The 14,345-nt window shown below is 49.4% G+C and overlaps 1 protein-coding gene across 6 annotated transcripts in view; it reads right to left on the bottom strand.

Moving 5' to 3' along the window:
• Nucleotides 1-2,424: 2,424 nt before the first annotated feature.
• Nucleotides 2,425-14,345, bottom strand: part of dennd5b (DENN domain containing 5B) — an 88,491-nt gene continuing 76,570 nt past the window's right edge. For 3 of the 6 annotated variants that reach the window (XM_088923499.1, XM_088923495.1, XM_088923500.1), the window contains 8 exons: nucleotides 13,723-13,868; nucleotides 12,981-13,025; nucleotides 12,217-12,335; nucleotides 11,162-11,349; nucleotides 9,896-9,978; nucleotides 7,870-7,996; nucleotides 6,354-6,516; nucleotides 2,425-4,947 (listed from right to left, as the gene is read on the bottom strand). In XM_088923499.1, coding sequence (XP_088779625.1) covers nucleotides 4,764-4,947; nucleotides 6,354-6,516; nucleotides 7,870-7,996; nucleotides 9,896-9,978; nucleotides 11,162-11,349; nucleotides 12,217-12,335; nucleotides 12,981-13,025; nucleotides 13,723-13,868 — 1,055 coding nt within the window. In that variant the 3' untranslated portion in view covers nucleotides 2,425-4,763. The remainder of the gene's footprint in view (nucleotides 4,948-6,353; nucleotides 6,517-7,869; nucleotides 7,997-9,895; nucleotides 9,979-11,161; nucleotides 11,350-12,216; nucleotides 12,336-12,980; nucleotides 13,026-13,722; nucleotides 13,869-14,345) is intronic. The other 3 variants (XM_088923502.1, XM_088923498.1, XM_088923501.1) reach the window with 1 other exon arrangement.

The following is a 14,345-nucleotide window of genomic DNA, read 5'->3' as shown; positions in this document are numbered from 1 at the left end:
AGTAGGGGGGATGTGTTTTGGAATCTGGAGCCCCATGTGGGCGAGGTCCTGGGATCATCTAGCTACCACACAGCCTAGAGGGGCTGAATGGCTCCTCTCGTTGGTTATCGTTCTTACTTCCTTACATTCATCCAGTTTGTAACCCCTTCTGTGAATTCAAGGTTGTGGGGGAGTGGACGCACACGCACCAGGGCCAGTTAACATACTGGCATGAATTTGGACTGCAGAAGGAAACCTATGGGGAGCCCATACAAACTCCACACAGACAGCACCCCAGGAATTGAACCCAGAGCCAAATCGCTGCAATGCAGCAGCGCTAATCACAGTGCCACCCTGGCACCTTACTTTCTTATGCTTTTTACTAAATGGTGTGATGAGTTCTCTTTGAAGTTAAATGTCTGCAGTCTACTCTAATTACTGGTCAGGCTGTAGAAATTGTCAGTAATACAAGTACTTGGGACTGGTGATACACAAAAACCTATGATTTGACAAATGTGACACCATTTATAAACAAAACTTGGCTATTTCAAGGTCGATAGAACTATTTAACTCATTTATTGAAAGTGTCTTAACATACTGGTTCACTTGTTGGTTTGTAACATCCCAAATATCATAATTTGAGAAAATTAGAAATAATGTGGGGAAATCAAATCAACTTAAACATCCTGTATAAACAGAAGGTTTAGAAGTAAAGTTTAAAGACGTCCCAGAGCATTACAGAGTGTGTCTCACCCCCTGCAGTGTGAATTTACTCTCCTCCCGTCTGAGTGATGCCTGTGCCCCCCAACTCAGAAAATCTTTCATCCTCACTGTGAGCTCACCCTCAAACAATGTAATTTCCCTGTTACACTACTGTACCGTCTTCTCTGTTGGTAAGGTTTGTCGTCCTTGTTGTATTGGACTGTGCCATAAAACAAAATTGAATAATCCCTAAGGCACTGTGAAGTCCATTATGAAAACCAGAGACAACATTGTACGAATGTGAATCTGTGCAGAACAGTGTGTCCTCCAGAAACCTGAGAGTAGAAGGGCACCAGGCTACCAAGAGGCCTATGACAGCTCCAAAGGAATTACAGTCTTGCACAGCTGAGATGGAAGTAACTGCATATGACAGCAGCTGCAGAGTGCTTCACAGCTCTGGGCTTCATGCCAGAGTGACAACGAAAGCCATTGCTGAAAAACTCCCATCAGATCTTGGCAAGTGTTTGCCAGAAGGCATGTATGAGACTCCGAGACCAAGTGGAAGAAGACTCCATGGTCTGATGAGACCAAACTGACATTCATAGCCTCAGAGCTAGGCGCTTTGCTTAGCGCAAGTATGACAGTGAACACCATTCTGACAACTCCGTCCCTCCTGTGAAGGACAGTGGGGGCAGCTTCATGCTAAGCAGATGCTCTGCTGCATCAGGGCCTGGAAGACTCATCTTCCAGCAGGACGGTGACCCAAAACAAAGTCGAAACCCCACAGGACTTAAAAAAAAAAGTCAGTGTTCTGGGGTCGACCAGTCAAAGTCACTCTGCTAACAGACAAAACATACATATTTATATTCAGATATTACATTCACCAAATGACTGGAAGGGCTACGTTTTTTTAAAGTTAGTTAACGTTTTTCCCCGAAATGGAGGTATTCCAGATAACAGTGAAAGGGAACAATTAGGAACCTGGCTATGTGCTGGGCTTGCGTTTGAAATAACTGTGACAAAAATCATTTCCTGTGTGAGCAGGAAGGGTAACAAAGGGCACAGAGAAGCCTGGGCATCTTAACACTCCCCCCCAGCTGTCCAGTATCCTGTTGACCACCATGCAGCCAGAATACCTCACTGATAGCAGCTGTACACTTCTTCATAATAATAATAATAATAATAATAATAAAATTCATTCTATAGCACTTTTCTGGACACTCCACTCAAAGCTCTTTACAGGTAATGGGGATCCCCTCCACCACCACCAGTGTGCAGCCCCACCTGGATGATGCGACAGTACACTCCCCACACACCAGCTCTCAGTGGGGAGGAGAGCAGAGAAGATGGACCCAGTTCAGAGAGGGGGATTATTAGGAGGCCATGATTTGTAAAGTCCAGGGGAAAATTTGGTCAGGACACCGGACACAGGATTTGATCAGGTTACACCCCTACTCTTTTCGAGAAATGCCCTGGGATTTTTAATGACCACAGAGAGTCAGGACCTCGGTTTTACATCTCATATGAAGGATGGCGCCTTTTTACAGTATAGTGTCCCCATCACTATACTGGGGCATTAGGACCCACACAGACTGCAGGGTGAGCTCCCCCTGCTGGCCCCAGTAACACCTCTTCCAGCAGCAACCTCATCTTTCCCCAAGAGTCACCAATCCAGGTACTGACCAGGCTCACACCTGCAGATACGGCTGCTGGCTTCTTGTCCACAGGAGAAAACAACAGCACTTTCAATTTAATGAACAAAGCATGTTTAATGAAATGTTCCATAAATATCATAACAACAGTGATATGTACAAACAGTGCACTGCAGACATCTGAACATTCATTTGAAATAAAATCAGGAGGTCATGGCTGTTTGCGTAGTGAATTCACAATGACACTGAAAAAGGCAAAAAAAAAGTATCTCAAAACTTTACTGTAAGTAGAGATGTTTTAGTCCTGTCTTGTGTCACAGACTGATTGTAATAACTTCAGTTAATTTCTCTTGGTATGTAAAAAAGGTCAATCACTTCCAACATCCCACTTCCAGAGGTATTTGCTAGGACTTTCCTGGCTGGGTTCATCCACAGTACTGGACTTCCAAACACAGGAAGGAGAGCTGGGTAGGATATGGAGTTACCTTATGCTAATGCTACATTCCTGACCTAAATGATTAAACAACGTTGTCATTGATTCTGAGAGAAGGAAATAGAAATGAAAGTGGTTTCAATACTTCAGCCTGAAATGTGATTAAAATCCGGCCTTGTGATCTGCACTGTGCAGCAGCAGAGGCAGGTCAGTATCGGACTCTCCCGGGCAGCTGATGGAACACCCCTGACATACCAGAGGAGCAGGGGAGTGAGGCTACAGTGCTGTGGAAGCAGGGACTGCCAGGGAAGAGTCGGGTGATTTTACGGACTCTCTGGCATCATCTGATTCTCCTCACACAGCACCAGCAAATCGCAAAACCTCCCTTGTCCCTGGGATGGCATGGAGTGAGTCCTAAAGTCAAGTCCATGCAGGAAAACCGAACGAAAGTCGTCTTTAAGAAATGTACGTGGCACGTTTACATTTGTTCCTGAGGCCTTGGGTCTCCCAAATTGAAACAGGAATACTGTCCACTATGTGCCTGTATATAATACTGTTAGCAACATACAAGAACAAGGACAGACATGTTATTGTCTCTGGTCACAGTTTCTAGTTCTGGAGCAATGCAAAGCTGATCTCTAGATCTACTGACTGCAGCCTGAACTTGCAGTTTGTGAGCGGAGCAGACGCTTATTTGCGGAAATACAGCAAACATCACACACAATCCTCTCAATGTAGAGAAACGACAACCCCAGAGGAGATTTAGAATGAAAGCTTTCTGACGGAGGTGGATCGAATGACCTTTAGTTGTTTTGGACTCTGGAGGAAAGCCGGAGTCTAGAATGTGTTCTAGTGTGAAAACCAGACTCTGGAGGAAAGCTGGAGTCTGGAATGTGTGTGACTGTGAGAACCAGACTCTGGAGGAAAGCCGGAGTCTGGAATGTGTTCTAGTGTGAAAACCAGACTCTGGAGGAAAGCTGGAGTCTAGAATGTGTTCTAGTGTGAAAACCAGACTCTGGGGGAAAGCTGGAGTCTAGAATGTGTTCTAGTGTGAGAACCAGACTCTGGAGGAAAGCTGACAGAAGAAGTCACCTCTTGAAAGTTTGTGTGGAGGTTGTTGTTGCCTTGAATGCTTACTGAAATAGAACGCATGATTTAGTATTTATTTGTTAATATGCAAAATGGGTTGTAAACCATTTCAAAAACTTCAGTGCTTGAATTTCTTAGCAGAACGCACAACATTCTCGAGCGTTCTCCGAGACCAGTTAGAATTAAAAGACAAAAAGAAATGACACCGTGTCGGACAGACTGCAGTCCAGCTCCACTACAGCAAAGCGCATGTCTTCATTTCCAACACAGGGCACGTTCCCCTGCTGGCCTGTCCGTGTAGCTCCGGGCCGTTTGCCCTCTCTTCAGCTGGACGTGACGAGAGCGTGCGGCAAGATGAAGCACGAGCTCTGAATCAGCCTGCAGAAGCAACAGCAGATGGGCTCCCTGCTCGGAGCCCACGGGCCCCACAGTCTGCACCTCATGACGGAGACGGTCAGCTGGGCGTGCCCACTTCTTCCTTGGCAAGGCAGTGCCCGCGCGAGCAGCACGGGAGCCCCGCGGGGAGCAGGACCGTGCCAGTCTCTGTGCAGGGAGAGGGCACATCCCCCCCGCCCCAGCGCGAGACACGCTCTGCACGTCCAGCTGGCTGGCTCCCCCTGGCAAGAGCGTCAGAGCCTTTCATCGCTGGTGTTATGGAAAATAGATTTACACACATCTAGCACGTGAAAAATATTCTATGTTTTTTTGTTTAACCTAAATCTCAAGGGTCTCTTAATGAAAGAGCTACGGTAGGCAACACTGCACTCCTCTGTGCACAGCATGTAGACGTGGGCCTCCTGGGTCCAGTGGGTCCAGTCCCTCCCTCCGCGGCCCCGCGGCTCCGGCGTTGCGCTGCCAGCGGCTCAGCGATCCAGGGGAAGCCCGGCCAGGCCTGCGCCGCCGTCGGGCTACAGGTCGATGCCCTTGACCAGCGAGGACTCCAGCGTGATGTTGAAGTCCTGGAGGGTCTGCAGCACCCCGCCGAGGGAGCTGACCGCCTGGTGGTCCCGCAGCAGCGCGTGCTCCTCGTACATCCTCTCCAGCAGGGGGCACTCCGCCAGCAGCGGCAGCCAGCGCGGCAGCCAGCGGTCCCTGCAATCACAGCGCCAGTTAGAGCCCGACCCCGCCCTGGGCTTCCGCCACCCGCCCACCCCCCAGCTCCCCCAGAATTCACCCGCTGAAGCGATTTCCCTCTCTCCTGCAGCTGCTCCGACGCTGCTGGTGCAGAATGGCTGCTGGGGGCCGGGCCTGGCCTCTGGTGGCCCCAGCCCCCAGGCCCCTTCACTCCGAAATGTGCAAGAGGAGGGGTAAACACCAGATGGAATTACGTCGATTGACATGATGCACTTTATTGTAATGACTGGGGGATTCGCACAGAATGAAGCTCGCACACCCCTGATGTGCCGGCAACAACAACACGTTTATTTACCTCCGCCCGTCAGACTTCGACAGACAGATCGAAACTCCTCGAAGGGGTCACACACACACAGGGAAGGGGTACTTCAGTTCACGGCGGGTTACAAGGACAAAGCAGCAAACACCGACACCTATTTACGATGGCTCCTCATACACTCTCTACACTGCCAGGTCAGTCTCCAGTGGACACACTGACCCTGCGCTCTGACCCCCAGCTTCTCTCCCTGTCTGTGTGTCTCAGGGAGAGCATGCTGGGGTCTGCGAAAAGAAATTCCTAATGCAAGAAATTGTATCTGGCCAATAAATCATCTTATCTAATCTTATCTTATTACTGTATCATTCAGAACTTCAGACCACCCATCTTGTTCGGTTGCTAATAGTAAAAAAATACGGGGTACTAGTTTTGACAGCATGGATGGGAGGCTTGTTCCAGGCTCCCACTGTGTGAACAGTGCCTCTTGTTTTTAATTTAAGTGATCTTAAATATGCAGGCGATTCCTGTTGCCCCAGTGCTGTGGTGTGTGCTCCTGCACGGCAATACCCTGTTCTGAAATTTATATATAAATCAGCTTGTCCAGAAAAGACCAGCTGCCTGACCCCCACAGGACTGTTCGCTTTACATCCCCAGGTCAGAGGGGTGAAGGTAGCGCAAGAGCAGTTGCTCTTCTTTTAAAAAAGCTGGGTTTTGATAGACTCGGGCCTTTATTTTCTCTGTGGGCACAACGGTTACTGGAAAACATCTCACTGACGCGTGAAAGGATGGGCAGCGACATCAGTGCTGGAGTCCTGCCGGTAACCAAGGAGATCACTGCTTGCATCTTTTCCAGGAACCGTCATCCCTGAGGCAGCGTCTCTCCAGATGCAATCAAGGTGGAAATGATTCAGAGCTGCTAACAAAATTCGGCAAAGGACTGTCTGCCCTGCTGTCACCTCCAAAGCCTCCTCCATCAGAATATCAGGCAACACAAACACCAGCTGAGGGGCACCAGCGTGTGTTTATGCCCTTTGCTCTAGTGGCGATTTTCTCCTAAAAGTGATCTTTTTTCCGCTCTGGGCTGCTGAGACAGGCCTTCCCCTCTTACCTCGCGCCGAGACAGACCAGCAGCTGAAACTTCGTGTCCTTGCCGATGCTCCGGGACGTCCCGTTGACGGCGTGCACGTACTGGCCGAAGGTCCTGCAGGACTCCAGGAGCTCCTCGGTGTCCTCACTCTGTTCGGGACCCGCGAGGTAGACGGCGGCTCTCTCTGGAGGGAGGCAAGGCGGAAGCAGACGTTACTCGCTCGCCAGCGCCTCCTGGTGCCACAGTGAGTTCGCTCAGCCTGTGCAACACGAAGTACGGCTTGTCCGAAACACCCAGGCTGGTGGATGAACTACAATCTACAAACTCCAGATTACCTGCATGTGGCTTATCGCCACTCTCTGTGCTTTTCAGCTGGTTCCTAAACTGTGAACCTGCTTTGTTTATCCACAAAGAGATTTTTTAGCATATTTACAATGATTCTGAAGTGGTGGGGGGGGAATGAATTTTTCCAATCACCCGATGGACCTGTCGTTTTGTTTTGGGTGTCACTTGAACGGTAATCACAGAGATGGACCTTCCAGCAGGATACAGAATCTGTAAGCTTTATCAGTACCACAAGGAACTACTTTATCACGAAAAAATCTGTTTTCTCATCAGCTGCCGTCATGAACTGAAACTCAGATAGTGTAGCCCCCCCACCGCACTGCAGAATATTAACTGCTGCTACCCGAGGAGACAGACATGAGCTTAAATTAGAGTCTTAGATCATTTCTAAAGGCTTCAGAAGAAGAAATAAACACATTTGGCCTAACACCAGACCCAAACTGCAGCCTCTTCAAAATCTCATCTTTTTTCATCCGATTCCTTCAGGATGTGAAAGCAAGGATCAGAATTCCCTCTGCCCTGGTGAAAATCACCTCACAGACACTGCGAGGGGAGCTGAACTGTTTACTGCACAGTTCCAAACACCTGTTTTGTAGCTGATAAAATGGGGTTTTCCAGAAAGACAAGAGTTTGTAACAAAATTAGTTTAAACTCAAAGTAATCTTACAGACTGTAGTATTTTCCAGGGAGAAGTAAACAGTCACTAGTCTGTTACTGTGACGGCCACAGAGTTTTCTGTAGCTTCACTGTGAATTCTCTCCCTTCACCACTTCATCTGCTCAGCTAATGGCTTCCAAAAAGAGACCACGAGACACTATGTATGATGTATAACATTTTAAAAATACACATTTAAAATAGAACAGAAATGGGAGAAGGTCTAAAGTTTTGCGCTGTTCGTTTCTCCAAAAGCTTTTGCTAATAAAACTACCGTTATTACTACGATGATGACGATGGAATATAGGCCTTGTCATGACATTTCCACAAGAGGGCGCTAGTTCACCATTAAAAATAACTTCGTCACAGAAACCTCTCAGTTCTCAGAAAAGCAGAAAGAAGTCTAAACATCTTTAAACACAGATTTATCTATAGTTCTAGATTTACAGAAGGCAAGTGTAAGGCACACGTGAGAATACGGAAGGCGCAGGACAGTGTTGGTGCATTTCTGCACCCTCTGGGACAGAGGCGTGCTCACCCATGAAGTCCCACATGAAGACGTTCTTCTGGAAGATGCGGTTGGACTTGAAGCCGTGGTGGAAGAACTGCTCCAGAGCCGCGACCAGGCCGCTCTCCCCGCACAGCAGAACGGTGAGGCTCCCCCTCTGCAGGCCAGAGAGAATCGGACATGCCCGTCAGGCTAGAGCCCCCGGCCTCTGGTTTGGGCGCCCGCCAGCGAGAACGTCCCGGAGCCACGCCGAGCCCTCGTGGGGCGGCCGGCCAGAGTCTCGTGAATAACGCCGTGCAGGAAACTGACCTGATTTCTCAGCCCTGCCTCAGCCTCCACCTGGGGCAACCCTGGACTGCAACCCCCTCAGCTCTTCCCAGATTCTCTCCGAACCCGTCCTTGAAGTCCCCGAAACCCTGTCCAGTTACACTTTCATTGTTTCAGCTTCGGATATTAAAATGGCCAAGAGCACGGGGTACGATGAGTAAAAGTTTCTGTTCCCTGTAAGCCCCCTTGCTCAAACACTCCCTTGCTCTGCTTCACGTGGCTCATCCTGCTTTTCCATAGCCTGCTTGCTAAGAAAAAACAAGCCTCTGGAACTGTCTGTTCTGATCTCCCACCGTCTGGGACAGGGCACGGATAACCACAACGAGCCGGGAAACACTTTCTCTGGACTCAAGTCCTTCCTCAAGAGCCAGGCCACTGAGCTCAAGAAGCTCCTACCTGTAAGGGCTGTTCTTTGTTCCTTTCCAAATCCCAGACTGGGGAATTCTGTTTGGTCGGCTTTTTGGAATTTTCTTCCAGCGTCAGTGCAGCAGACAAGCCAGCTGATCAAGAGAAAACTGTGGTCCCGAGTGGACCCACCCACGTCCACCAGAAACATTTCATAACCTTCTAGGGAACGATGACAGCGCCTCTGTTCGGAAATCGTTTACGTATTTTACGCCAAACACTGGTCCAACTGGGTAAAAGTTTTCAAAACGTGTTTTCCTGCAGCATGAAGGCTGCACCGAAACTGACCAAGAGACTGCAACGGGCTTCAATCTCCTGCGACTGGGAGGTACAGACCTGGTGACGGCGCCTCTGAGGACTCAAGCATCGTCCTCCCCAGTTACAACACCCACACCGGGTACTAGGTGCAATACTGAGAGCTCTGTCCATGCGTCTGTGCTGTCCACTGGCAGGTTCACTAAATATATTGTAGTTATATAGTAGACAGCTGTTTCACCTGAAGAAGACTCCACAGCGAGTCTAGAGAAACCCTGCTGCCGTGTTGATCTACTACAGTATTCCATTACAGTGCCATTTGTTTGCATGTCATGATTTTCTCAGTAGTGGGTATATAATTACGCAATTTTCTTTCCTCACCACTAACATGCTTTCCACCATAATTAACTGCCTTTATATAGTGTTATTTCTTCCCAAAGCACTTCAATCATGGGAGGAGGCTCTCTTCATCTCTCACTGAAGTGCAGCTCCGGCTGGGAGCCATTCTGCACCAGCAGCCCACGTGCAGAAGTGAAAAAATCGCTTCAGCAATTGAATTAAAGGGGACCTCAAGGGAGGCCAGCTTGTACGAACCCCGAATCTAACCAGGAATCTAGCCAGGACACCAGGCTTAACACTCCTACTCTTGCACTGGGGGGATTTTAGTGACAAAATAGCCAGAACCTCAGTTTAACATCTCATCCGAATAACGGATAACAAAACAACCTTACTGCTTCGTTGCCTTCATATGGCATGTCCTCGCAAAGGACATGCCAGGCAGTCCTTAACACTGGAACTGCAAGCAAGCAGTTCTGATCGATCATTTACCGCGCGCAGCAGTTCAAACGCAGTCTTTCATTACACAGCCCAGTCCCAGGAAGACCAGCTCTACCACAGGGGTCTCGCTGCCAGCAGGGTGGGCTGGGTGTGAGCAACGCAGCGTGCAGAGCTGGTGCTGGTGCTGGATAACTGGGATACATACAACGTCCACAGAAACAGACAGCATTTTGGTCCCGGACAGCCCAGCGGAATCGCGTTGCTCCCACAGCACCGCGCTCATGAAACCCACCTCCTTCTCAGGCTTGTGGAAGTGCTTGACTATGTTGTTCACAGCCTCGCCCACAGCCTCCTGGATCTGCGCAGCCGTTAGTTCTGGAGGGAGGAAGAGGAAGCAGTTACCGGAGGCAGGATTCACGGTCTCACGCCCCAGCTGGCAGACAGTTGACAACTTAGACAATTACAGGAGCAACAGCAGCAATAATACAAATATATCCAGTAATGACTCTGAAGGCACTTGCCAGCTTCTGGAGATTTTTTGACGTGTCCAAGCTGTCCAATGCCTTGACAGATTTAACAGATAATCTCTGAGGCCTTAAACATTTCAGCATTTTCCAGGATGATTTGGCAGAAAGGATTTAGCAGAGATTGAGATTCTCCGTTCAAAACTCACATCTGCCCGTTTCAGATTCGTACCTATTTATCTTTTTTTATACAGCTTAAACAGCCTGGCACTGGACTAAAACCAGCTTAATCTGGGCCACAGCGATGAGAGCTGATCAGGACACACTCAACACATCAGCACCAGGCTTAGAACCAGACACACATTTCAACGTTGTCTTTATGATGTCAACACTTTATGGTGTAGTTCTCTGGGTATCCCAGCCCTGGCACAAACCCTCAGGAGAGTCAGACCTTCACATGCCCTCTCCTACAGTAAGCGGCAGCCAATGCCAGCAGCCATGTCACCCTGCAGCTCACAGCTGGCAGCCCACTGAAGCCCAGCAGGTGTGAGCCTGGTCAGTACCTGGATGGGAGACCTCCAGGGAAAAACTAAGGTTGCTGCTGGAAGAGGTGTTAGTGAAGCCAGAAGTTGGCGCTCACCCTGCGGTCTGTGTGGGTCCTAATGCCCCAGTATAGTGACAAGGACAGGGCCGTCCTTCGGAATGAGATATAAAACTGAGGTCCTGACTCTCTGCGGTCATTAAAAATCCCAGGGCGTTTCTCGAAAAGAGTAGGGGTGTTACCCAGGTGTCCTGGCCAAATTTCCGATTGGCCTTTACCAGTCATGGCCTCCTAATAATCCCCATCTCTGAACTGGCTTCATCACTCTGCTCTCCTCCCCACTGAGAGCTGGTGTGTGGGGAGTGTACTGGTGCATCATCCAGGTGGGGCTGCACACTGGTGGTGGTGGAGAGGATCCCTACTACCCGTAAAGAGCTTTGAGTGGAGTGTCCAGAAAAGCACTGTCTAAGTGTAAGGAATAATTATGAATTAATAGCCGTACGACAGCCACATACGTGTCCCGGGACTGTGCAGAGGAGGAGGCCGGACTTACTGCTGGTCCTGTTGGCCAGGGAGGTGATGCTGAGGCGGCGGGGCTGCGTGGGGGACCGCTGCAGGGGAGGGGTCCGGCACTGCTTGCCCACGTCATCCTCGGCACATGGGACGACCAGCTCGCCGATCAGGATCCGCTCCAGACTCCCGTCGTCCACGCCCTTCCCCAGCCAGCGCCCACACGGGAACCTGCACACAGGACAGCAAGCCTGACTGTGGACACGAGCACACGGGGCTCACACTGACAGGGGACAGACTGTGGACACGAGCACACACTGACAGGGGACAGACTGTAGACACGAGCACACACTGACAGGGGACAGACTGTAGACACGAGCACACACTGACAGGGGACAGACTGTGGACACGAGCGCACACTGACAGGGGACAGACTGTGGACACGAGCACACGGGGGCTCACACTGACAGGGGACAGACTGTGGACACGAGCACACGGGGGCTCACACTGACAGGGGAGAGACTGGGTTGTAGGATATGTCCACATAACTCATCTGCTCTCCAGGACATACATTGCTCTCGAACCTCTTTATAAAATCTGTTACTCTTCACATTCTGGAAAATCGAGTCTAACTCTAACAATCAAGCATATTAAAAAATGTATATTTTGGGATATGTTTTTAATATGTTGTCCTAGAGACAGAGCAACAACCAGACGTGGGTGCAGGTCATGCCACCTGACAGCCGTATTATTAGGACTACCACACTACTGGCGTTTTATCTCTACTGATCATTCCTTCTGTCTTGACTATGTCTTCCGAGTAACAGTGGTCTGTAAGCCTCTGGGCCAGGCCAGTTTTTTAAACCCGAATCTCTTCTCGGGTGACTTATCCAGTGAAAGAAAACTGGATTTTTAAAAAAGACGAAAACAATAAATACATCAAAATGCCAACTACAACAAGAAGCCCCCGTTCAACTTCAGAGATGAAATCCAGCTGACTGAAGGAAGGAGGCAGAATCTGTTCTGGAAAACGAGGGAGACGGACACCCCCCCCACAGGCGAGAGCCCCGCCCCTGGGTGTCCCACAGGAGGTCTTACCTGTAGGTGTGGCCTGTGATTTCGTTCCTCACCATCACACAGTCCACCAGCCACTTGGCAAGAATCCCAGAGTTGTCGTGGCCGATCTGGACAGTCGTCAGCTTCCCCAGGTTCTGACACTGGAACACGAGGTTCCGGAAGGAGACAGGATGTTATTACTGTGGCTCCCCCAGCTCGTCTTCTCCAGAGTGCACCTGTCCCATAACACCCTGCCTCGTCCGTGACTTGGGCAGAAAAGTGACCAAAGCCACATTGTACTGACAAACTGAAGTTCCAGAGAAGTGTAAGTTAGAAAACAGTGCTTTAACATATTATTCTGATTGCTAATTAATGATAAGAGCATTTTCCTTTACCATTGTTTAGTCTAGTGACTATGCTTCAGAAGAAAATAGTCAACAGACACTAACAGGTGACACACGTGCAAATTCCTGGAATGCCATTTACTAAAAATTTGTCAGCATGTGCTCTGGGCTAACTGATAAGAAACTGAAACAAAGCAAGGACTGTGGGGCAGGACTGTCTTTTTGTGTTCTCCTAGACTGTGCTTTATATTTCGAAAGACTATTGATGTGTTTCATAATCTCGGTGGCTGACCTAAATTTCTTCCTGAAGAAACACTTTGACATGTTACTGCCACGTATTAGCAAAATGACTGATTGGATGCAACAGGCATTCTAAGAGTTCGCAGGACAGAACACAAAATGTCTAGGATCTAAATGTATTTAACAACTCTGAAAATCCTGTTTCAGAGAATGGTGTCTAACCTTGAACACAGCGGAGATGTGGGTGTGATGAGGCCTAAAACCATTCTGGGAAAGGAAGAGAAAATTAGTACATAGCTGTAGCCCTGATACAACTTCTCATTATCCCCCTGAGACGCACCCAGTCCAACTGCCCAAGAGAACAGTGTGAGGGGCAGGTGTGAGTCCCTTCTGTCCAAACTGCCCAAGAGAACCGTGTGAGGGGCAGGTGTGAGTCCCTTCTGTCCAAACTGCCCAGGAGAACAGTGTGAGGGCCAGGATGACAGTCATTTTATACCTGCTTGAGGCACAAGAGTGGCTAATTGTGCAGACAATTAAAAACAGGGGCTGGACAGTGCAGAGATGATGTTTATGTGGGACGTTTATGTATGAGGCAGAAGCACCATTTTGGCTAATAACAGCTGAACCGGTCTGCTCAACGACACTGGTCTTCCATGCTGGCACACAACACACAACTTAGGAGATATACAATAACTGAGCAGCACAAAGAGAAGAGTGTGGCACTGATGTATGGCTACTGTGACCAAGCCATCCGTGTGATTAAAGTCTACTGACATGCACAGCAGGTTACTTTCCCGAATGAAAGATATTCCGATTCACACAAATAAAAAAAAGCAGAATGAATATGGAAAACAACAACGAAAAGGACAGTCTGTGCAGATGAAATTAAAATGCAGGAAAATTACAAAATGAGCCGTTTATGAACAGGGGGGCAGGCTGTAAAGGGAACAGCACTGCTACTCACCTCAAACGTCATCTCCAGGACATTCTTAGGAATCTGCATGATCCCAGAGTCCCCGAGCTCCCCGGACACACACACCCACGGATTGGAGGTGGTGATGGCGTTGCTCAGCTTCTTGATGGGAATGATCACAGCCCGGTACGGGATCACTGCGGGGGGAAGTGGGAACAATGCTGCTGAGTATTCCCCTGCACTTCCAGGCTGGAGGAAGTGGGTCCCTCCTCTACAGAAAAGACCCTGGGGTTCCTCAGACAGGAAAGTGCCATACATGTTGTTGGAAGCCTTACAGGCCAAGCAGAACTCAGTCCACGTGAGGCTTTCAAACAGAAGCAACACGCACTCAGAGGCGGTGAGGCTCAAATCGGGCCTCACTGAAGGAGACTCTGGAGAACAGGTCTGTCCTCCAGTGTGCGGACTGCACGGCTCCAGCCAGGCTCGGCCTCGGAGTGGAGCTTCACTGCAGGGACACACAGCCTTGTGGCTGGAGACGCGGGAGACTGTCCCTCTCGAAGAGAAGAAGAAAGGAAGGGTGGCAGCAGGCGGAGAGCGGGAAAGGAAAGTGCAGAATCCTCAAAGCCGTAATCGGATCTGAATTCATTCATTTCCCCCGAGACCGGTCGGCCTCC

Source organism: Atractosteus spatula, chromosome 8 (assembly GCF_055471065.1).
Source record: "Atractosteus spatula isolate fAtrSpa1 chromosome 8, fAtrSpa1.hap1, whole genome shotgun sequence".
NCBI classification, from domain to species: Eukaryota; Metazoa; Chordata; class Actinopteri; order Semionotiformes; family Lepisosteidae; genus Atractosteus; species Atractosteus spatula.
This window is presented reverse-complemented; position numbering and strand designations above follow the sequence as displayed.